The sequence below is a fragment of the Toxorhynchites rutilus genome, chromosome 2 (genome assembly GCF_029784135.1).
Source record: "Toxorhynchites rutilus septentrionalis strain SRP chromosome 2, ASM2978413v1, whole genome shotgun sequence".
NCBI classification, from domain to species: Eukaryota; Metazoa; Arthropoda; class Insecta; order Diptera; family Culicidae; genus Toxorhynchites; species Toxorhynchites rutilus.
This window is the reverse complement of record NC_073745.1, coordinates 164,205,468-164,231,578: the sequence shown is the minus strand read 5'-3', so window position 1 is coordinate 164,231,578 and position 26,111 is coordinate 164,205,468. Positions and strand designations below refer to the sequence as shown.

The window sequence follows — 26,111 nt, the reverse complement described above, 5'->3', positions numbered from 1 at the left end:
ATTAATAGAATAGCAACCCGATGTGTCTTGCAGAGCAGAGCAGTTGTATGGATGAATCGATCTTATTTCGACCGTGGATCGATCTCCATCCCTGATGATTGTTGCGTGGACGTAGTTATTCTGTAACAACACAAATATGGTCAATGAGGGCCCTGAGTTTTGAACTCACGATCGATCGCTTACTAAGCGAACGCGCAGCCAATGTGGCTACGGAGACCCCCGCCACACGAGTTGACTCAAAAAAATCTTTTAGACCGAATCAACGCCTGCGATGCACTGCTGAAACGGAACGAACTCGACCCATTTTTGAAGAAGATGGTAACTGGTGATGAAAAGTGGATCACGTACGACAACCTAAAGCGAAAAAAGTCGTGGTCGAAGCGCGGTGAGCCGGCCCAAACCATCGCTGAGCCCGGATTGACGGCCAGTAAGGTTTTGGTGGGATTGGAAGGGAATCACCCACTATGAACTGCTCAACTATGGCCAGACCCTCAACTCGGTTCTCTACTGTGAGCAGCTTAACCGTTTGAAGCAGGCGATTGACCAGAAGCGGTCAGAAATGATCAATAGGAATGGTGTTGTTTTCCACTAGGACAACGCTCGGCCTCACATATCTTTGATGATCCGCCAGAAGCTACGGGAGCTCGGATGGGATGTCCTATTGTACCCACCGTATAGTCCGGACTTGGCTCCAAGTGATTAACATCTCTTCCGGTCCATGCAAAACGCTCTTGGTGATACTAAGTTTGCCTCAAAAGAAGCTTGCGAAAACTGGCTGTCTGAGTTTTTTGCAAATAAGGAGGTGGGGTTTTATAAGGGGGGATAATGAAGTTGCCTTCTAAATGGCAACAAGTTTGCGAATAAAACGGCGCATATTTGACTTTGGATAATTTTAAGTATGTTAAATAAAGCGTCAAATTTCGATCAGAAATACGACATTTCTGTTTTCCCCAACCCTATAGCACATTACAGTACCTTAAACTGAGGCTTATTCAATAAGAGCAGACATCGGCAACATGACCTTCATTTCATTCAAAGTCGGGCTTGATCCAGCTTTGAAATCCAAAGCAATGGACCCTTCGTCTTGACCAGAGGGCATCATGTTCCGTGAGTTCGAGGAGATTTCTGTCCAAAAATTTCAGAAATCTCCCGTTGTCAACCTGACGCCAACATCCATTACACCACTGGTAGATGCAATGCAGACATGATCGATGTTCCAATGCGTTATGATAAGGACGGTGGGAACCCAAGGGTTCCCATCACAGGCGAGTATATTCATTCTATTCTCTTGACCCCAGCACTCAATCAGTCTGTGTTGTAGCATACTTCTACTTCCGTCGATGATGCCGTCTGGATTTATTACCAGGATGTAAGAGGATTGAGGACCAAGCTGGACAATATATTTCTTACTTCCCTCGACTGCCATCTAGCGATCCCGATGCTGAACTGGCTATGTCTAATATCGTTGCGGATGCAGTAGATTTGGATACGTTCAAAACATTACCTGCAACGATCATCGACGCCTCCAAGAAATTGAGTATTTATTTTCTCCTGGATCGGATGGTTTTCCTGCATCTGTCTTCCGTCGCTGCATAAGTGCAGTTGCGGAGCCGCTTGCCTTCATTTTCAGACATTCGTTCGAAAAAGAAGTGTTTCCCATGTGCTGGAAAGAACCATATAAGTTACCTGTACACAAAAGTGGGGATCGTCGTAATGTGAAGAAATATCGTGGAATATCCAGCCTTCCCGTTGCATCGAAAATTTTTGAGATTATCGTCAGTGATCAAATTCTACACGCTACTAAGTCCCACATTTCATCCGATCAGCACGGTTTCATTCCTGGTAGATCCGCAACTTCCAATCTGTTGGATTTCATCAGTACCTGTTTCGAAGCTTTAGAACAAAAGGCACAGGTAGACGTGATCTACACAAACCTAAAGGGGCCTTTTGATAAAATCGACCACAAAGTGCTATTGTGTTCACTATCACGGATGGGCACATCGAACAGATTGGTGTCGTGGTTGTCGTCGTACCTTACTGATAGGAAGCTTCGTTTGATGGAAGCAATTCGGGACCTTTACTGTTCGTGTTTCATTTCAATGACACTGCATCTTCATTAGGCTTCAAGAACAAACTTATGTATGCTGATGATTTGAAGATCTATGTCGTGGTACGTTGCATCGGGGATTGTCTACGCCTTCAAAGGCTACTCGATGAGTTTGTTCACTGGTGCCGCAAAAACAAACTTGTTATTAGCATCGGTAAATGCCATGTCATGACCTTTCATCGATCCAAGGACCCAATCATTTTTGACTATCACATCGTTGAGAATGTTCTTGAGAGAGTAGATGAAGTGATGGATCCTAAACTTTCCTTCTATTTTCATTATACTTCGACAATCTCTAGGGCAAACCGACAACTCGGCTTCCTATTTAAGATTGCCAAAGATTTCAAAGACCCGCATTGCTTGAAAGCATTGTATTGCTCACTTGTTCGCCCGATCCTGGAGAATGCATCTGCTGTTTGGGCTCCTAATGATGTCACGTGGAACCTAAGGATTGAACGAGTGCAAAAGAGGTTTGTACGGCTTGCACTCAGAAATTTACGGTGGCGTGACCCATTGAACCTACCGGCATATCCTGACAGATGTCGCTTGTTTGGACTTGAAACACTTGATCGGAGACGGAAGATTCGACAAGCGACGTTTGTTGTTAAACTACTTAATGGCGATGTGGACTGCTCTTATCTCCTATCGCTTTTGAACTTTCGAGCCTCGGGTAGGATGCTTAGATATCGATCCCTAATGCAGCCGGGATTCCATCGTACTTTGTATGGATACAACCAAACAAAGTACGATGCAATGGTCCGCATATTTTCGTCTGTTGAATTATTGTTTGAACTTGGAATGTCCACGTTACAATATGTTAATAGTATAAGAAGACTGCATGTGGTTTTAAACGTGATAGACATTAAGACTATTTCTGTCAGATGAATCAAATAATAATAAAGAATAAAGAACAAGATGCAATCCGGAATATCAGCTTTTGTATTTTACATTTATTCAATAGTTTGTTTCGAAAAGTATATAATTTTGCTTTATTGAAAAAGTCGCATAGAAATATTTTCAATCAATTGATGCAAATCTTTTGCGTTCCGCATTTCGAAAAAGAAGTAGTGAATACATACTTACAGATGTAATGCGAACAAACTGAATGTTCTCACTGTGCAGCGCAAATTATTCCCAGAGCAGCGAAGCAACAAATTTTCACGCTAACGGGGCGAGGCGTCAACCGAGAAAAAATCAGCATACGGCAGATAGCCTAACGTAATCCTACGTCAACTGTGCGGTCGTGTCTCGGACACAACCTCCTGTGACTTTTTTACTCCTAAGTATAACACGTACCGTCTGAGATGTCGTACAATGCATGACGACGCTTGATGCGCCAGTGGAATCATTGGTTCGATTCATTGGTTTAAAAAAATATGCCGAAAAGAACGTAAAAGTTGTTGGTAATCGATACAGGGCCATGATCACTTTCATGTGCTGCAATTTAGTGCCGATATCAGCTGTGGTTTCAACATGACGGTGCGACATGCCGCAGCGCGTGTCAAAATTGATTCGTTGGAAGAAGCATTTTGCAAACGAATTATTCCGCGCCTTCATTGTCATGCGATTTGACACCGGATTCCCGAATGCATAGCGACTTCGGGTTCAATTCTCGTTCATATCGGATTTTTTTTTCAAAGCAATCTCGGAAGTCTAATCTTGTCATATTATATAGCTTCGAAAACTGACCCAATTTCTAAGAATAATGATGCAAGATATGATGTGTTGAAAATGTTAAATTGCTTTATGGAACGATAATTCCAATGAGGAGATAAAATCATGCGAAGTAGGCATTGGCGGAATTTTCACATCACACAAAAACCTTACAACTTTTGGTGGGAAAACCTACATGCCTACTGGGATTATCAGCGTTAATTTACAGCATGATTATAAAAATGTCGCTTGTGTAGATGGAATGAAGAAAAAAAAGTTATGTGAGAAGTTGTAGGAACAAGTACCCCATGATGGTGAAAGCATAACCGAAATTGAAGAGGCACATCAATTTGTGTCATATCAGTATAGTCAGACCGTAGTACTGGAAGGTGGCGGTGGCGGCAGTTTGATTTGCTTACTGAACAAGAAAAAGAAGTGGTTAAAAAGAAATGCCTCCTGTATGTGATATGGATCTCTCTCTTGTTTAACAACATACACAAAGTGAATGTTGAAGTTGCCTATGTCTCATGTGCCACTGCTATCTAACGTCTATCTTTCTCCAGTTCACCTTTCCATGACTCTACACCCTGATCAATTTCACTTCTACAATCAGGTGGCTTATTATACACGTTTTATATGGGGAATCGATATATTTTGTTTTGTTATGTGATATATCTACACGAGCACACGAGTTCTGGAGGGAATGGTGAAGACATAGTAGAAACAGGAGCTATCATCAGACACGGAAGTATTACTCTGCTGCAATGTGGACTTTCCTTCTTTCGAACATATTTTCAGAGCTATTTTGTGTGACCCACATAAAATTCATGACACCAACACCCACTGGACGGGATCATTGTACCTTTACCCGATAAATATTCTCACACATGACGTAGAAAAATCGAAAAGGGTCGAACTGAACTATTTTCGATGATGTACATGACAAATGTTAACTTTGCACATCAAGGATACTCCTTACTATTTCAATAGCGGCCAACAATGCTCTAACAAATTAAAACAATGGAATCGATTCAATTATGGAGGAACCGAAACTTACAAAAATGAGCCTATAATTTGTATATTAAAGATATCGATCCCGATAATGGATGGAAAACCAAGCTTCATGCTGAACAGCTATCGGTTATTGTTTTATGCACGATAGAAATGTTCATCGGAATACTGCAGTTTACAGTCAGTGGGCCAAATTCCATGTGCATTTTCTCTATGCGTATCAAATGAACCTTCTTAAGTGTCTGATATTGATAAGTGCAACTTGAAGTTTTTTACGCCGCGCTTACGCTCCCGATAGGCCGGAATGTGCTATAAAAATCGGAATCACGAGTGTTTCCAATAAATAGCAAATCAACAAGACCAGTATCGTACACGTCACAGCCACGAGCTCAACGCCACTCGGTAAACCCAGACACCCAATCACAAAATTCCAAAAACACACCCGCTGAAAGGCATTTTTTATTATTGATTTAAATCCATAACTGGGAATAATTTACAAGACTGATAAGTGTGTGCCTGGCCATGTGTGCGACGCGGTGTCTTATCAACCCGAACATGAATTGTGTTTACAAATTGATACCTGTTGTTGTGTTCATGTGTTAAATTCCCTTTTTCGATGACGAACAACCTATCTAGATATAAAATTTCAACAACCGCCGGATATGTTCTCGATCGCAAGTGCATTGTTGTGACAGAAAGTCGAAAGTTGTTTTTTTCCCTTTTCATAGTTCTTAATCCGGGAACTTACAAAGGTAAACATACAATCGTATTGAGACATTGATATGTCTTAGGCATGACCAGCATTCATTGAAGCGTTAAAACGGCTCACCACCTTTCCGACGGGTTGCCACAGAAGAAGATCGAACGAGATGCGCCCGCGTCAAAGCCAACGAAATGCAACCGCCAAAGTTTGTAATAAATTATTTATGAATGAACACATGAAGGCACCGAAGATTATGATATTTGATACTTTTCAATTCGTTTGCTTCTTTTGTTGAACTGTTTTCATGAAACCACGGGCCAACTGCACACTGACATTCTCGGGAGCGCCTGAGGGCGAGTGGTGAATGCTGCTGGCTGCTGCTGCTGTAGTGTAAAAAAAATCAAGGTGTAAAGATGATTGACGTAAAGCTCAATCCGGTTTTCAGCGTTTGTTTTTGGAATTTAAATTTGGACTACAGACACATATGATTGGCGTGATTAATCATCGAACGCGTTCCAACGGGTTTATTAAGAGCAACATATCAGTAAACCGCTAATTGATAACTGTTTTTGTTGATGTGTACATTTACACATTCTTCATTATTTCAAGCCCGATTCAGAACCAACACAATTTTCTCTTGGAAAGTGTAACAAAAATTATGACTATCTTGGAAAACCGCATTAACATAACAGTGCATCAAAAAGTGAAGAACACTATCAATGTGCGGAGTCGATGTGAGGCCTATTCAGTCTACTCAGGTTGAACATATTCGTAAGAATCGTCAATCTAAGAGTAGGGTGTTTGAGTTTCATCGTCTGTGCTTCGTTTGTTTCCTTTTTGTGTAAATTGAAAAGCTAGTTTGCGCTCAGCATCGTAATAAGTAGGTTGTTTCCGGCTTGAAGTGGATTTCCCGGCGCTTTGATTCTCAGTGCTCGTGCGTTCCCTTAATTAATGCAGTACAGATTGGATTTGTCATACTATTCCCACGTACTGGACCTATGTTTTCAGATGGGACAATGTGATGAAGCTGTTAAGATGGGAAGATTCGAAATCGTCAAAAAACCACAATTTTCCTCCTATCCCCAGAAAAATTAATCACAATGATGATATCCTAACAATAATAATTCAATCGGTTCTAGGTATTGCACTATTTTTGTGCAAAAAAAGCTTTCAAATTTGTTCTCAGTATTTTTCAGAGGCCAAAGAGTCAAAATAGCCTTCATTTATAGTAATCATTTATAAACTGTTCCATGATCCAGCATCGAATATTTTTACCCGGTTTAAACCGTGTTACAGTTTTCGTTTGGAGTAAACTATAAGACAAGTTGTTTTCAACCACATATCCAACAACACCTGCCTTGTCCGACATTTGACGGGGCGAACCCGCATTTCGAATAAGAAGCAAAAACACACCAAAGGGCAGCAGCCGGATTTCGCTACAACTTATCAACCGATTTGTCATACTCATTATATTCCACCGATAAGAGCGCCAGACCCTTCGCTAGCCTCAAACAGAGCGGCATACCAGAGCCGAGTGCAACGACTAATACAATGCCGCGAAAAATATTTCATTGAGCTATGAAGGCTCCATAATAAGCACGATTGTGGAATGAGAATGTGGCGCATTTTTCTATTTATTTATAATTTTATTGAGATGTATTGCGCATACCTGACCTAACACAATTCGAAGTTTGTCATATAATTAACACATCAAGATGTCTTTTTTGGGTGAACTCGGATGCTTCCTCGATTATAAATGGTGTTGATGCCAGGTTTATAACATGATCGTTTTCTGGCTCAAATTACGAAGACTCTGTGAACACACGGAAATGATACACTCCAACTAAGTACAAGTGATCACATTATGATGATGCCAAACATAATGTGGATGACTACCAATACTAAATCAATGGCGAACATCAAGACCCTGTCAGCCATCAGATGGCCATCATTCTACACTAAATCCGTAGACTCCACAAACACCCGTTTATTACATAACAAATCAATTGCTCCTCCACCAAACATTCTTTAAATTCGTTTCTTGCTTGGCACGTATGGTGCAATCGTAGAATGTAACATCATAATTGAGCAATATCCTTTAAAAACAATGTCAAGCTGTCGGAATGCAAGTTATATTTAGTTTTATAATTGCTCTGTTCTGTACATATTCTGGCAAGTATTAATTAATTCCCACCATAAAAAATCCAGCAACATTGAAGATTGGAAGATGGGCAATGTGATTGAATGTGAATTATCCTGTATGTAATACAAATTTTAATCCAGACAGTTTGCCAACTACGACTATAAGTTTTCAGAGATATATTTTATCAACATGATAGATGCCGTCACATGGAACCATTTAGCCTAGTTGAGTAAACTATATTCACCACAAATTTCCAAACACCCAACCGCGTCCAATCGATGGTGGTGGTAACACGTGGTACAGTCTTTCGCGTTGATATTTTCTGGATACAAAAAATATATATCCGGCCCAGACTACCATCGATATAGGGGTTGCAACTACCCCTCATTGCGTTGCAAACACGGCTGCTTTGTTCATTCCCGATGATCGGCATGCCAGAAGAAAAGTATGAAACAGGAAAAACCAATCAAAGCAACCACACGCAAACAGATACATATGTGTGGCATCGTAGCTACCGGCGACGACGCTATATCGAATATTATAGCGCGTCCGCACAGTGTACTGCGATTTGGGGAAAATTCGGGAGATTGTGAAATGAATTATAAAACGTGGCAAGGGTTTGAAAAGAGTAGATAATTTGATAATCAGTTAGATTATTTCAATATATTCTAAATGGTACAATACTCTAGGTATGCATGCGCGGTTAAATGGTATGCCAACTTTCCTGATTTTTTCCTGACTTTCTTGACTTTTTGGTATATTCACTGGTACCCTGACTAACACTCAATTTTGCCTGATTTTACTGGAATTATCCTGATTTTTTTGATTTTTGAACTTTTTCAATATTATCCGTAATAAATATACCCCAATCTCTGCCAAAGTTTACCTGGTTATAAATGCAAACTGTCATAATAGCCTATATGAAAACACCCCGTTCCGCACTTGTATAATGGTTCATTTTTCTTTCGTTTATTAGTTAGGTATCTATTTCGAAAAGATTAGCGTTATCGTAGAAACATTAAAAACTCATTATCAGATACAGTTTTTTGTGTATTAATTTTCACAGTTTACGAAAAAAGGTATTGATCTATTGCTTCGATAGGAAAAAGTCATATTTCATCCATGATTTTTATTTGAAAGAACATGACAGAACATGAAGCACAACATCGTCTGCGCGAATTGAATGAATGAACCTTGAGGAGAGTGTTGCGAAGTATCTCTTTTCTGTCTTCAAGGATGACAGATTTACAGAAATTTGGCAGATTTTATATGTATAATATTTAGGTACATTTAAAACCATATGAGAATATTTAATATGTAAACCAGGATAAACTTCCAGAACTGATCAATATGGTAGGCGTTGTATTCAATCAGGACAACTCCAATGTTCATGCCTCTTTGACAACACGACAAATTATTTAGGCTGGGAGGTGCTGGGAGATTATACTACACCAGCTAAACTAGTTGAATATTACATCATTCTCTCAAGAAAAAAACAACTTTCGACTCTATGGACAGCTTGAAAAATATCTTGAAAACTGACGAGAAAGTAAGTCTATTCAAGAAGGATAGAATTTTAAGCTGCATGAAAGATGGCGAAATATTGTGGAACAAAACTGGGCATATGAAAATTGAATGAATGTATATCTGCCTATAAAAAATAGGCTTATGAATTGCTTTCCCTAAAATTTGCACGAACTTTCCGGACAATCCAATATGAGCTATACTGATTTCGTCCTGATTTTTATTATCATTTGTCCTGATTTTTGAAAATTATGGTTGTCAACCCCGATTACAGCATTGAGTAGCTGTATACTGTAATCTAAAGCAGCAACTTCCATTGGGATGAGTGAGCTTTAGTTTCCACGTCGTAACCATAAGTCCATGATTCGTCACCAGTTATGACCCTTTAGAGCAAATTCGGGTCGCGAACAGAGCACAGCAGCTACTTAATATTGTTAACTCATATCGTACTGAGCTGTAAAAATTATTTTTTGACGAAGGCCGTTGGTGTAATTTTGATCACAGATGTTAAAAAGAACCCAATGTTCAAAATATTTTGACACAGGAATATGTCTTTAATTTCGATATAGTCACTCTACGAAAACTGTAATTTGAAAACTGTAATAAGGATGGGTATGTTTCTACAAATTGCTTTGCGCAACGAGCAATCTTTTTGTCTACAGTTCGCCGTTAGCTCACCTATAATATCTATAAACATATATTTAAAAATTACAGATTTTGAACGATGACAAAACTCAATTCTAATGCAATTACAACACACAATCACAGTCCTATGTCAAGATGCCTTCCGTTTCCCTAGGCCCAGACTCATCAACTTTTTTTCCCGCGTAGAGATGTCATATAGGTCATCAAAAGGAGTCGAATGTTTCAGATCGAGGTGTGGCCAAAGAGTTTTGTGCTGCCCCCAATACAGTGCGAAGAATTCGTCTCCGGAAAGGTTTCAACTTCTACCCAGCCAACAAACAATCAAACAATCTCCCTTAACAGAATACTATGATCAGCCTCCATATCCGGAAGTTGCACGACCTGGTATACGAATTGGTGACCGGTGACCAACACCGACGGGCTTATGAATGATGAAACCTACACCCAAGATGAATATTTAGCACATTTTACTTTAAATGAGCTTCAAAATATCATTAAAAATGCTATACAGTTATGCTGGTACAGCATTTGCTCAAACGAGTTTTGTGTATAATATTAGGCTGTCAAAAAAGTCCTGCGGTATTTCGGCGAAGTGTCGTTGTAAGCGCGTAGTTCTAGTTGTATTCATTGTATCGAGTCATACTATAGCTTGTTGGAAAGGTATTTTTGCTATAATATAGTCCTTGACAGTGTTTTGTTTGGTTAAGCCGTTCGTGAGTTATAGTGTCGCAAATATGGAGCAAAATAAAGAGAAAATCCAACATATTTTACAGTACTACTATGACAAAGGCAAAAATGCATCTCAAGCTGCCAATAAAATTTGTGCAGTTTATGGACCCGATACAGTTTCCATTTCCACCGCACAACGATGGTTTCAACGTTTTCGTTCTGGTGTAGAGGTCGTCGAAGATGCGCCACGCTCCGGAAGGCCTGTCGTCGAAAATTGCGACAAAATCGCTGAATTAGCCGAGAAAGACCGGCATAGTAGCAGCCGTAGCATCGGCCAAGAGCTGGGGATAAGTCATCAAACCGTTATTAACCATTTGAAGAAGCTTGGATTCACAAAGAAGCTCGATGTATGGGTGCCACACACGTTGACGCAAAAAAACCCACACGTTGACCGTATCGACGCATGTGAATTGCTGCTGAATCGCAACAAAATCGACCCGTTTCTGAAGCGGATGGTGACTGGCGATGAAAAGTGGGTCACTTACGACAACGTGAAGCGCAAACGGTTGTGGTCGAAGCCCGCTGAAGCGGCTCAGACGGTGGCCAAGCCCTCATTAACGGCCAGGAAGGTTCTGCTGTGTGTTTGGTGGGATTGTCAAGGAATAATCTATTATGAGCTGCTTCCCTATGGCCAAACGCTCAATTCGGACCTGTACTGCCAACAACTGGACCGCTTGAAGGTAGCACTCATGAAGAAGAGGCCATCTTTGATAAACAGAGGCCGCATTGTCTTCCATCAGGACAACGCCAGGCCACACATTTCATTGGTGACGCGTCAGAAGCTCCGGGAGCTCGGATGGGAGGTTCTTTTGCATCCGCCGTATAGTCCGGACCTTGCACCAAGTGACTACCACCTGTTTTTGTCCATGGCGAACGAGCTAGGTAGTCAGAAGTTAGCCACAAAAGAGGCCTGTGAAAATTGGCTATCCGAGTTTTTTGCCAATAAGGAAGCGAGCTTCTATAACAGGGGTATTATGAAGTTGGCATCTCGTTGGGAACAAGTAATCGAACAAAACGGCGCATATTTGACTTAAAACAGATGATTGTAACTAATTTTATGAACAAATGAAAATTTAAAAAAAATACCGCAGGCCTTTTTTGACAGCTTAATATATGTGAGAAGCTTAAAATGAAAGGGGGTTAGTGACATCATCGATTTCTCTACATCGACTCTCTCTTTTAGTCATAACTTAACTGCAAACACATTCCCAGCTGTATTTGATAATGTGGAAGATAGAACCTCATATATCGGATTCTATAGCAAACTCAGATTGGAACGTTTTTGCAGAAGAGTTATTAATTAAAGAAACAGTTGATGAAGAGAGTTCGATCAAGTCACTTACACCTCTTTCATTTTGAGCCCCTCATATGTCATTGCATGATAAGCCCCATATAAGGGAGCAAAATGAGAGAAAGTTTGCAAATAAGCATGCATTATATTGTTATATTGTCAGAAAACATTGTACTTATGAGATCCAATTTCATTTTTTAATATAATATTTTTTAATATAATAAGTAATATTCTAGTGCATTTGCACCAGTGTTTGTGTGAAATAGCTTTACAACCCAGCCTGTGATGATTCAATTCCTGCTTGACAACGTTTGGAATATTTTTGGGTACAATTCCAAGCTGACACTCAGTGTGGGAGCATCAAAAAGCATCTTTTCTGCCAAGCATGATATCTTTTCTGCCGACGCTAGTTTGGATGAACAAAAAGACTGACTTCGGTCAGAACCTATGACAAAAACTTTACATAGCCACTGCTAGAGGATAGACTTCTGCTAAATATAAGTTTGTTGTACTGATAAATTCGCCCAAAAAATCATGGTCTAGTAGGCCACATAAAGTTGTAGCCAGAAGACAAATGTTTTCATCGCAGATACGACATATGAATTCGGCAGTGTGCAAGAAGAAGTGTCACCAGAACCACAGGTGACCAAAAACATCATTCAAATAAAAAAAAGAAAGGGATGCTCAGAATAATGGATGATAGAATTGTGCATCGCTTAATGAGCCGAATTCCTGAAAAACCTGGAATATTTTTTCGAAACTTTGACAATTTATTTCAAAAAGTAGAGAAAAGACAGTTTTTTTTCCAAAATGTATATTTTTATCAAGGCTCATATGACGTTAGCCTGACAGGGCCTATGTCATCTATGTTAGTAATATGTAACCGATTATTCGCGGTTGGCTCGAGGTTAGTATTACAAGTGTTCTCGTAATTGGGATGTTGCTATCTCCAATGCTCTGTACGTGTTCCCGACACGGGATAGGAATTGGGATGCAGCTGACCATTAATCAGCAACGCCCCTTTAGTCTGTACCCCATATATAGCGTGGTGCGTCTTTCTCGACTCGAGGAATCCAGGATAGAATGATCACTAGCCGGCACAATCATCAGCTCGTGTGGAGTTGCCATGAACGGTACAATACTCAACTCTTGGTGAATGATCAGTGGGCTGCACAACCTTCGACCCGTGAATTTGTAAAGAGTGTGTGTATGTATTGCCGCGACTAAATAAAAGTTTATAGCTCGTATAGGAGGGATATGAAACAGGGACACCACGAAGGAAACATCATTTAACGTTGACATCGGCGTTTCTGAATCCGTGATGGCTACCACGACATCGAGCATATTGTCTGGTCGTGTATCCGATTCCATGCTGCTCGCTCTCAAATCTCTAGAGCACATAGAGCAAAAGGCAGACAATTGGATATCCCCGTCCGGGATATCTTAGGTAGCCGTGATCCTGATCTACTGCTTCATCTATACCTGTTCCTCAGAAACGCCGATGTCAACGTTTATTGATGTTTCCTTCGTTGTGTCCCTGTTTCATATCCCTCCTATCCGATCTATAAACTTTTACTTAGTCGCGGCAATACATAAACACACTCTTTACAGATACACGGGCCAAAGGTTGTGCAGTCCACTGATCATTCAACAAGAGCCAAAGGTTGTACCGCTCATGACAACTCTACACGAGCTGATGTTTGCGCCGGCTAGTGACCATTCTTGAAGGATTCCTCGGGTCGAGAAGACGCACCACGCTAGATATGGGGTACATACTAGGGGGCCGTTGCTGATTAATGGTCAGCTGCATCCCAATAGGAAGTATCCCGTGTCGGGCACAGGTACAGAGCATTGAAGACAGCAACATCACAATTACGAAAACACTTGTAATACTAACCTCGAGCCAACCGCGAGTAATCGGTTACATATTACTAACATAGTTATAAGGCAAACATTGTCGAAATATTGAACTCCCGGCCCCGTCAGGTTGACGCCATATGAGCCTTAATAAAAATATATATTTTGGATAAAAAAAAATCGGCGTTTCTGAGGAACAGGTATAGATGGAGCAGAAGATCAGGATCACGGCTACCTAAGATATCCGGGGACGGGGATATCCGATTGTCTGCCTTGTGCTCTTAGTGCTCTAGGGAGCTGAGAGCGAGCAGCATGGAACCGGATACACGACCAGACAATATGCTCGATGTCGTGGTAGCCATCACCACAATCACAAAGATCGTTTGCTGCGAGCCCAATGCGATAGAGATGCGCGTTTAGATTGTAGTGATTGGACATAAGCCGAGATATCACGCGAATGAATTCACGACCTACATTCAATCCCTTGAACCATGCACTCGTCGAGACCTCAGGGATAATCGTGTGTAACCAACGACCGAACTCATCTTCACTCCACATGCGCTGCCAACTAACGAGTGTGCGCTGACGAGGAATGTGAAAAAAATCGTTATAAGCAATTTGCCTTTCAAGAAGTGTGCCATCTGAAGCGCCCACCTTAGCTAGCGAGTCCGCTTTCTCATTCCCCGGGATCGAGCAATGAGAGGGAATCCATGCTAAGGTAATCTTGAATAATTTTTCGACCAAAATACTCAATAGTTGTCTTATTCTTTTTAGGAAATATCGATGGGCAGTGTTTCATTGATCCCTAGAGCATAGTATATCGCACCCATTTCACCGACATACACGGAACAAGGATCTTTGAAAAGCGAAAATAGCAATTTAAGGAAAATCGGGAAATGGTAAAATACAATCGAAAATCAAATTATGTAGTTCAATATTACAATGACTTGAAAAGTGTGACAAGTTCGATCCTTAGTTACATCATTTCAATGTATCAAAAATAGTACAACATTGTGGGTCATCACAACATAGAGCGATTCTAGACTCTAAATTGGAACGAATTTACTGTACTGCCGCCAGATGCGAATCTTGTGGTTACGATCGAGCTTATCGAATTCATATCCCAGAATTAGGATTCTGAGAAATGGCCTTAGCGAACGAAAAAAAGCGTACGTTTTATAGGATAACAGGCTTGTAGAAGAATCAATTCTAGCAACGATATAAGTCTTCAATGAAGCTTATGTTAGGATTCTAACTAAATATCCAGTTCAGTGTCTCATTTCTGGAATCCATTGCAATCCGATTCAGCTTTATTCAACTTTTCTTTAAATGTCGGAAAAAGACCATTTTCTGCATTCGCTACATTTTTTATTTGAACAAAAAGGCGGTCGACGCACATTGCGTGTTATAACGTTTTTTGGAGAACTATAAGCAAAAATCAGAGCTTTCACCTGGTGAAGCCGATCTATCCAAAGGAAAACCAAATCGCTTCGACCGAAAGACGATGCACGGTGTTCGGTGGGTCTAGGTGGTATACCCTGAGCTCTAGAACATTTTAGTAACCTGTCAACAATCGTTGTGTTATCTTATGAAATTATACTAGGTGATTTTTTTAAAGTCTCGCCTTTAAAGCTTTAATTCTGACAATACAAGCGTGATTCGCGCGTGGAGAATGAAAATGCTCTGTTTGTATGGCCATTTCACTATGGAGTGACTTACACCCAATTAATAATTTTTTTAAATTTAAAATTTACAGTGAGCGTACCAAAACAAACCAAATTGTTGCATTTTGATGTGATGAACAACCACAGGCAATATGCATCCAGAAAAATGCATTGTTTGGTGCGCTGTATGAGCCGACGGAATCATTAGTCCGTATTTTATTTCTAGCTTACTCTCAACAGAGCCCGACATCATCGGTTGTCTCTTTCCGCTCAAATGCAAGTATTAAAGCTGGCCAATATGGGGTTTCAACAAGATGGCGCTGCTCTATACACAGTAGGAACCGATTGTGAGACGATTTCGATGAGCAGTGGTTTTCTTTTTTTGGCATTTTCAGACTGCCTTTTTTAAAGCTACGTGAAATCTCTCATTTTTATGTTTGCCTTACAACTATGTTAGTAATATGTAACTGATTACTCGCGGTTGGTTCGAGGTTAGTATTACAAGTGTTCTCATAATTGGGATGTTGCAGTCTCCAATGTTCTGTACGTGTGCTCGACACAGGATACTTCCTATTGGGATGCAGCTGACCATTAATCAGTAACGCCCCCCTAGTCTGTACCCCATATCTAACGTGGTGCGTCTTTCTCGACTCGAGGAATCCAGGATAAAATGGTCACTAGCCGTCAAGTTATCAAGTTTCTATAAAAGAAACCACTTTTGGAAAGGGATTTTTATCAAAAATATATTTTATAGTGTACCAAAATCTTAATTGTGCTTGTGAAGCGGAAAAATTAACCAGTTGCAAACACGTGCTAACCCACAGTGAGGAGAACTTTCCCTGCCTTTCTCCGGTAATCGTCCGTGTGAGAATTTGCTCGACAATTTAACCCCTATATATGTGCTTTAATTAATATTTCATCGGTATATTCATTACATTAGGCGTTCGTCGCTGGGGCTGATGTTTGTATTCTTCACCGGGTAGAGTATTAGAAGTACGGTTGGCATCGCGAACGCGACAAAAGATTTCAATGTACAACGAAAATAAACTTTTTCCACCGCTTTCTCTCTCTTTCTATTCTCGAATCAACGTTTGGTCTAGAATGTCTATACTGAAATATCAAGAGGGGTTGACGAGTGAACACTTCAACAGAGAGTGTGATGATGACGAGGATACTTACATCGTATTTATTTGGCCTCATTGTACCTTTTTATTTTTTATTATTAAAATGTCACATTCGTAATTGCTACTGAACAGATAGCCACCGATCCAGATCGCGGGAGTTATATCCAAACAGGTTGATAAACACATATAAAAATATTTTGTTAAACACCACTTGAAATGATACTTGGAATCTAACGGCAAACCTTTGCAAAATTCGTAATCTTCTGTTGTATAATATTTTTCACCATCACCACTCACTTCCATATGCAACTCTAAGCCAATGCAGCAACTCCAAGCGTGTGGCGAAAAACTAATTCGTTGTTTCTTCCGAGTTCCCAAAATCAACGTTATGACGACGGATATTCTTCAGTTTCCGATTTATGTATGCTTCGCGTAGAGTTCACGATCACAAATTTTCTCACCACGTAAAATTTATTGTAAATTTCATCTCACTCAGCCAGTGAGTAAACACGTTATTCTATGTTTGAATTACCTTAATGCACTTTTATTTGAGTTTAACTCTGCCATCAGTATCGGTTACAAGAATCACTTGCTTGCGGTTTCCTACAAGGAATTCTTCATCCTCAGTACACATGATACTTTATTTGCATGCACTTAATTTTTCTCTTTTCTTATAGCTTTTTGATCTTCACAAATCTAACTTTTCCGCGCTTTTGCGAAAAAGAATCAAATTATTTCACATATATCTTGATAGCACTTCGGGCGGTATAAATCACCATTCGAAAACTCACGTGCATATACCACTTAAGCTTCGGTAGAATATAAATATTTTAATCGTTATGAGGTGGTTGATAACTTTCTTCGATTATACGAAAGCGCGCATCGTCTTTATCAGTATTTCCCCCCTTTTCTTCCACACCAACCTTGCACCTGTGGGATTGCAGCGTTCAAATCTAAATTAATTCACTGATCCCGATTACAGGACACACACGACAAATGCAACGCCACCAAGTTGTTAGTAGATGTCATTTTCCGTTCTCAGCGATCCACCAAACCGTCGGCACAAAAAAAAATCTTCAACCCCTTCTTCGATAATACCCTTGCAAGGATCACACGAATCAGTCTAACTGTACATAGTGCCACACACGAAGGAGAGTTGTTCACCGTACGAGGCGCAAAACAGTACTAAATGCTCGCCCCGAGCTGAATGTATTTGCAACCGTGCGTCAGTTCGCTGCAGCTTTGGTGAGATTGTTGTTGCTGCTCTTTGATTGTATGTTTTATGTGGCCCCAGTTTCCTGCCTCGACGGGATTTACTATCGAGTGATTGTAGCATCGAAGTTGTGCGACACGCGCCGGATTGACGTCACGTTTTAGGCGTGACATTCGAAAAGGGTGAGTGATACAAAATCATGTATCATGTACATGTATTATGCTGCAGTGACTGAACTAGATCACATTTGCATCCAATCGGACGCTTCACGTGAAAGGATCTGCGAATTGATAGGTCTAGTGCGTGGCAAAGTAAATCGCGGTGAATTCATTGTGTGAGTCGAAATTAGTCAACTAGTTGTGTTCATTGAAATATGTTTAGTGTTGGAAATACAAATACACATAGTTCAAAGATTATCAAAACTGTAGCCACCGATTAATATGACCGACCGTGACTGGTAATGACAAATCACTCATTATGGTGAGTGTGGCTTAAAGACCTTCATATAAACTTTTGAATGTTGCTATTCACCCTAGAACTATAAACCTCTAATCTATGCAACCTAGATTCACCGATACGAATATGCCAAGCGAGTCAATTGATCTGATGGGAATTTTTCAAATTATTCGCCGTTATATTCGACGAGGAAAAACACATTTCAAGTAAATCCTAGGAATATAAATATCATGTAAACAATCCTGGTGTCATCTTGAGGTAACAGTCACTGTGTCTACTTGTACTCGAAACTACAGTTATCTCAAAATTAGCGGACAAGTTATACATATCCAAAGTACATCTAAATAAGCTGATAATTTTGAGTGAGGAGTGTGGTGAGAAGGCACCTTATTTAAAACGCGTGAATCTGAAAGCGATGGTCAAAACAAAAACTGCTCATATCTTTTGAACTACAGTGTCTTTCAGATTAAACGCTCACGCAACAAATTTTAATAACTTCTACAAATTGAACCGATTTTAATCCGCAGCATCTTAGAATATGCAACTCCAGTTTGTCGAGAAAGACGCACCACGCTAGATATGGGGTACAGACTAGGGGGGCGTTGCTGATTAATGGTCAGTTGCATCCCAATAGGAAGTATCCCGTGTCGGGCACACGTACAGAGCATCGAAGACTGCGACATACCAATTATGAGAACACTTGTAATACTAACCTCGAGTCAACCGCGAGTAATCGGTTACATATTACTAACATAGTCTAAGCAAACATTGTCAAAATATTGAACTCCCGGCCCCGTTAGGCTGACGCCATATGAGCCTTAATAAAATATATATTTTGGATATAAAAAAAAAAAACTCCAGTTTGAGCGCCGTATCACGTGGCCCAGATCGTCAAAATTGAGCGCATCCAAAAACACTTTATTCGCTTCGACCTTCGACAGTTGCCATGGCTGGACCCAGCTAACTCTTGATTGGCTCTGAAAGCCTATCATCCAGCCGATTGAAATTGCAACGGATGTTCACATTAGACATAATGACGTTTGCTTCGCAATCATAACGCGATCAACATTCCCGTCCAAAGGACGAACTACGTGCACAACAACCCGCTTAGTACGAGTTTACGACTATTTTGACTATAACATAAGCAAGGACGTTTTCAAAAATAGGATAAGGAATATAGTTTAATAACAGTCTGTATATTTTTTTCCGAAGACAATGAAATAAATAAATAAAATAAATAAAAATAATATAATATAATAATAATAATATAAATATAATATAATATAATAATAATAATATAAATATAATATAATATAATATAATAATAATAATATAAATATAATATAATATAATATAATATAATAATAAGTACAGATCACGATGTCTCTTCAAAGAAATGTTTTTTTCAAAGAAAAACATGAAAAAGTTTTTTTCCGCTGTAAAAGTGCCCATCTTCCAAAGTACCTGGTTGGAAATTGTATGGGTTATTCATACCTATTTTTTCAGATTTTTTGAAAAACACGTGAAAAATGAATTAAAATTTTCAAAATTTTTTTTTAATGAATTTTTAACGAAGGGTGCCAAATCAAAAAACAAGTGACGTATTTATGAAATGAAGTTTACTTTAATAACTATTTTCACAGCGAACGGATTCTGATGATTTGTATACCAATCGAATCGGAAATTCTCTAAGGCTTGTTTGATATGCTATGCATCACAATACCCTAATCCCTAAACATTTTCAATTAATGAAAACTAGAAGCATTCCCATTTTCCCATATATTTGTTTCACCGATTTGTGTGCTGAGCTTCCCGTACCATCAGAAACGAGCAACTAATACATTCGTTTCTGCTCGCTTTCAACTTATTTGGTATAAATAAGCCATCCACGATTTGAACCCACACCACTTCTCGTTTGGTGGTCATCGGAGCAACATCGTTGCCGGCGAGCATCGAGCGAGAATGAATTCTTTCCATGTCGGGAAATACAGAGGAAAGAGGAGTATGGAGTAGAGTTTCTTTTCACTGATGGAATGGAATGAAATCACAGTTGCGAACGAGTAAGCAAGTACAACACAACGAACGGACATCATTTAACCCTTTTACGGGTAGTGGCAACTATATTTCCACCTACAAAAAATACTCTGTTCGCTGCACTTGGAATATTTTTTAAATAGTTTACTTAATTAACTGTAACTTTCAACTGTTTCAATAGTTAAAACTTTTTCAAAGGTAAATATGTGTTATTCTTTATGTAAGGATTATGTGCTCTAAATTTGGAGTCGATTGGTTGCCTGGTTTCAACGGCCTTGTAAAGGGTTAAACCTAATGCTGATTTCACTACATGTGTGTGAAAGCTTGACACAAGAATGGAAAATATTGCGGAACGGCAGTGCAATTTTGTTCACATTCACTACACGCCATTGAAGAAGAAGAAGCCCTCTGTATCAAAGTGTGCTACGACAAAGATGGTGTCAGCAGCATTCGGGGAACTTTTGTCCAAACAGATGTTCAATACAAACTGAAAATTTCTTTAGTGAATTAGTATAAAAAAAATATTTCATGCAATTCAGTATTTTTTATTAAAAAGTTAACAGTTGTTCCTAAAAAAAGTCAGTGAATGTTGGCAAAGGGCCGTGCTCAGCCTTATGGCGCAGTATGGAGATACTCTCACAAGAGCGCTAGACGGCACTGACATCCATCTTCCGGATGCAATTCCGGATCCTTGTGTCCAGCTGCTTGGTGTCCGCGGCCGCCAATTATTCTTATACACCAGGGTACACCAGGCACTGAGGGAGCCGAAACAAACCTCGATGGGATGGCATTAGGACAAGTTGGTCAGGTACGGTATCTGTTTTTCCTGTTTTTCCAACGTCTTCTTGGCGTAATGGGAAAAAGGAACGGAACCAGAATCTTCTCCAGGCACTCCTCCTGGTACATCTTTTGGTTGATGGCAAGTCCGCACGGCTTGTTAAACCAGGGCTCTGAAATCCATTTGTTCGAGATTGCAATGCTTGTATTTTTGATGACGCCTTGTCACTAGTATAGTACCGGACATTGCCGGGAATGTGGGACTTTACAGCGGAAAATAACTCTTGACGTCCAACACGAACGACGTCCCGCGAAAATTCTTCGTCATCCACCGGCCCAGTAAATTTCTCGGCCGCTATCTGCTCGTACGTGTACTCTGGGGGCCTAGTCTTCTTCCGACAGACGATGTTCTCCTGCTTGAGGGTTCTGTAGATGAAGGAATAGGAGCAGCGAAATTTTCGGCCGGCATTACGCAAACTCGTACTGTTCTTGTTGTCGAATAGCTTTTTCAGAGATTCCTTCTTCTTTTTCGTCATGATCTTCACCGGACGACAACTACCGGTCTTCCGCTCGACGTTCCGGGATTCCTTGATTTTCACGCGTTTCGAAGAACCGTACAACGCGCTCGCGGTTGTTTCGACGCCATCTTTGATCGAACTTACAGCACCCGAGCGAAAAAAAAACAAGCAACTCGTTTCTAGGGAGCCCAGAGAGCATATCTCTTAGTGAAAAAAAAATACACTCTTTGGTTTTTTTTACAGAAAGATATTGAAATCATTCTCATTTTTTATTGAAAACGCGTTATTGCGGATATGGAAGAGTATCCAGAATTTTGGAATACGGATATAGACTGCATTATTTAAATACAACGTATCTTTAATGCAAATATGCTTTCAAATCCCAATAGCAAAACCTTTCTATTGCATGTTCTGAGGCTCGAGGAGTAAAGAATATAGAAATGTGTAGGGGTAGTAGGGGAAAATTGGTCATGGGGGGCAAAGTGGTCACCTGCTTGTTTGATAGTATAACTATTGAATATAGATGCCGTATTGATAGTCACCTTATGTTTGAAGAATTTAATGACTTTTGAGTCACCCTGTACTTCTGTAGAGCTGTCGCATGTTAAAATACAAATAAAAACAGAAATTGTTCTCTCGATAGCCACTCGGCCGTAGTTCTGTGCGCATGGTATCTAAGGAATTTCTTGTGAAATCCAGTTTATTCAATCTGATATATTGGGCAAATCATCAGGTTGGACGCCTGTTCACATATTCTAGGAGAGGTGAACAGATATTTTGTTTAATCTCAGCGATTAATTAGCATGGAAATTACTTTGATGTTTGGGGGCAAAGTGGTCATACGTGAATAACGACATACAATGTTCTGTTTACTTAAGCTGATATACCGCATCACATTCTGCTCTTGAAGAAGATACTTTTGTAGCTTGGACCCTGGATAAAATACTCATTATGCGGAACGTTATCTGTTTCTTACTACGTTTTTGCATGCATGAGAAAATTTAAATTGAGACTATAGGTGAATAGGCCAAGCTTATTTCATACCTGTACCTACTGTATCGAATATGTTTTGAATAAATTTGGACGAAAAAAACGAATAAATCTATCACATTTAGCTTGATATGTGCGAGTGTCCACTTTGCCCCCACTAAGTGACCAGTGACTTAAGTTTTCACCTTTTTCTCTAATGATGAAAAATGTACTATTTTGAATTTTTATAGTAAAAGCAGTATGCTATCTTGAACAACCATGAACTATATTCTAAGAAAAACGGAAATTGTAGCGGTATGTGGACGCTGGAAATGGGCATATTCCTTAGGGTGACCATTATTCCCCCACTTCCCCTATAAAATTCGTAATCGATATGGCCGATTTATATGGGTTATCCTAAATACAACCCCTTATATGTTTTTCCAAAAATTTTTGTGATATGTTTTTAATAAAAACATAAATCATTTCCTACATGTCATCATGCGACTAACAAGTTGTGTTTTTTTTTTAAATTTTGAATTTTTTCAACCTTTTTTATAATTCTCAATTTAAAAACTGTAAAATCTACAAAAGTGCTCCCGTGGTCGAGTGGTTAGCGTCACACATTATCATGCCGGGGGTTCGGGTTCGATTCCCGTTCTTGTCGGGAGAATTTTTCGTCAAAGAAATTTTCTCCGACTTGCACTGTGGTCACGCGTATTCTACAGCTTGCCACTCAGAATACATTCAAGGCGTGTTATTCGGCATAGAAATCTCAACTAAGTACTAATAAAAATGACGCAAGTAATACTACGTTGAGACGGCGAAGTTCCTCTAGGAACGTTAGAGCCATTTAAGAAGAAGAAGAAAATCTACAAAACGTTAGTTAAAGAGTGAAATGTAGGAAATTTTTGAAGTTTTCATTAAAAAATATCAAACTACTTTTATTCAAAAAAGTTTCATTAAAAAAACTATATTTTGAAAATTAAAATTCATTTTTTCTCGAAGACATGTGTTTTTAAAATTCTGAAAAAATAGATATGAATAGCCCTCACAATTTCCGACAAGTCACTTATACATCGGAAGTCGGACACCTTTACAGGGAAAAAGTTTTTCTTCCAACGATCTTCCAATGCATGGACGACTTGTTGGAAATTATATAAATTTTTTTTGTATTATAGTGACTTTCAACACTCTTGGTTGGTTCGTCACTATTTTTGGAAGAATGTCGGGAGTGAGAATTGAACTCGTGACCTTTAGCGTGAGAAGTACGGATGTTACTACGCCAGATCGCCTCCATCTGGAAATTATAAGGGCTATTCATAAATATTTTATGAGAATTTCAAAAAAATACATTTATGAGAAAAATAAGTTTAATTTCTAAAATGATTTTTTTCAGCGAAATTTTTTTTTCAATATTATTGGTATTTTTTATGAAATTTAAACAATTTTCTACATTTCATCCAAATTTCCTAACTCTTTTTTGAAGATTTCAAGTATGCAAAGTGGCTTAAATGACGCATGTCTTTACATCCATAACGTTTCACTGTTATCTGAGATGGCGCTGCCAACTCCTAAGACGAGCATGAAATTCATCTATTAGTCTTATTATAAGTCATGGGTGATAGCTTTTTCGGTGAAATAATGTTCGTTTGCAGACTATATTTCACGTCTCACACATTGACACTGTGGACCATGCCGATATCACCTTGGTAACGCTAAAATAATGATTTTCTATGGAATTGCAGCCATCTTACTAACCCACTCCATCATCGACATCACCCTCATTCTTCCCCTCACATGATGTCTAAATTGCTTGATAGAATGAATTGTTGTACACAATCTTGCGTTGCATACAACATCCACGGGAACCAAGTTGAATGAATGAATGCATAATACTTGATTTACCTTTGCATTTGCTCGCAAAACATACCTCTTTTATTCGTTAAATTGCTCACTTGTTTTACTATTTCCACTGTTGATGTCTCAGGCGAAAAAATGCTGCTTAAATTTGCTGTCTAATGGTATATATTATAACAGATATCGTAAGAACGAATTAGCGTAAAATGCATTTGAAAACTCTTAGACAAACATTACACAGTCCTACGTCAAAACTAAACTAAAATTTTTCATTTAAATGTTGAAATTTTAAAACTGCATTCGGGTGTTCTTCTCTAATAAAAGTGGATCCCTACCTAGACGGGAACTACGGACGTTGATGAAGCTGAAGTTAAAGAAATGGCTTCGCATACTGAATCTGCACATTATTTCTGTAACCTTTTTTAAAGTATACTGATTTTTTGAAAATAAAACACAATACGCTTGTGCACATTTGTGAACTCTACAACAGTTCATGTTGCAAACGTTTATCTTCGAATAAAGTACTAGTAGCAGCTAAATACTACTTAAATAATGAGAGAGTGCAGAATTCATTCAAACTCTTGTGATCATCCTTTCCAGATAAACCCCTTTCTGCTTTCTGCCGTACCGTTTTCTACCACTCCTCTATCCTTGCTTAATAATCAAACGGGCGCACCTTTTTCCGATGTCTTAAGCTCATCAAGTAGTTTGATAGGTTTGGCAATGACAGCTAATTTTGCAGCACATCTGGACCTGCGAATCATATCCTCTAAGCCGGAGCTTGCCTGAAACCGATGTCGTAAACGGCTAAGAGATTATCTTGAATGTTTATATAAACATATCCAGTTAAAATCATGCATTGGTTGCACGAAAAGAACTGATGGGACGTTGTTGAACGGAAACCGAGCTATAAGAGTACCGCGTTATAGGAGGGCTGTCGCAATTTCATCGCCGCGTAATATGGAAACCGCGTTCTGAGAGTACCGCGTTATAGGAGGGTTGACTGTAGTAAGACTTACACGACAAAAACGCGAATAAAGCACGAAACAACCTGAACATCAATCTAATAAAATCTCTATCAACGTTTAACTTTTTGGGCCAGGCTCTCGTCAAATCTTTGGGAAGAATAGAATAAAACCATCCAAGATCACCAAGATTGAAATTGATTTTGCCAACTGATAAATGCCTATTAGCAGCAGATGGAGAATAATTCATAATACGCATCGACTCACAATGTGAGAACACAATACGCTTGTGCACATTTGTGAACTTTACATCAGTTCATGTTGCAAACGTTTATCTTCGAATAAAGTACTAGTAGCAGCTAAATACTACTTAAATAATGAGAGAGTGCAGAATTCATTCAAACTCTTGTGATCATCCTTTCCAGATAAACCCCTTTCTGCTTTCTGCCGTACCGTTTTCTACCACTCCTCTATCCTTGCTTAATAATCAAACGGGCGCACCTTTTTCCGATGTCTTAAGCTCATCAAGTAGTTTGATAGGTTTGGCAATGACAGCTAATTTTGCAGCACATCTGGACCTGCGAATCATATCCTCTAAGCCGGAGCTTGCCTGAAACCGATGTCGTAAACGGCTAAGAGATTATCTTGAATGTTTATATAAACATATCCAGTTAAAATCATGCATTGGTTGCACGAAAAGAACTGATGGGACGTTGTTGAACGGAAACCGAGCTATAAGAGTACCGCGTTATAGGAGGGCTGTCGCAATTTCATCGCCGCGTAATATGGAAACCGCGTTCTGAGAGTACCGCGTTATAGGAGGGTTGACTGTAGTAAGACTTACACGACAAAAACGCGAATAAAGCAC

The 26,111-nt window shown here is 39.4% G+C and overlaps 1 protein-coding gene across 1 annotated transcript in view; it reads right to left on the bottom strand.

Annotated features, from left to right (window-relative positions):
* The window catches only part of LOC129767256 (uncharacterized), a 111,010-nt gene extending 93,389 nt beyond the window's left edge, over positions 1-17,621 (bottom strand). The window contains exon 1 of the mRNA XM_055767956.1: positions 16,507-17,621. Within this exon, the coding sequence (XP_055623931.1) occupies positions 16,507-16,508 (2 nt within the window). The 5' untranslated portion in view covers positions 16,509-17,621. The remainder of the gene's footprint in view (positions 1-16,506) is intronic.
* Between the last annotated feature and the right edge of the window lie 8,490 nt (positions 17,622-26,111).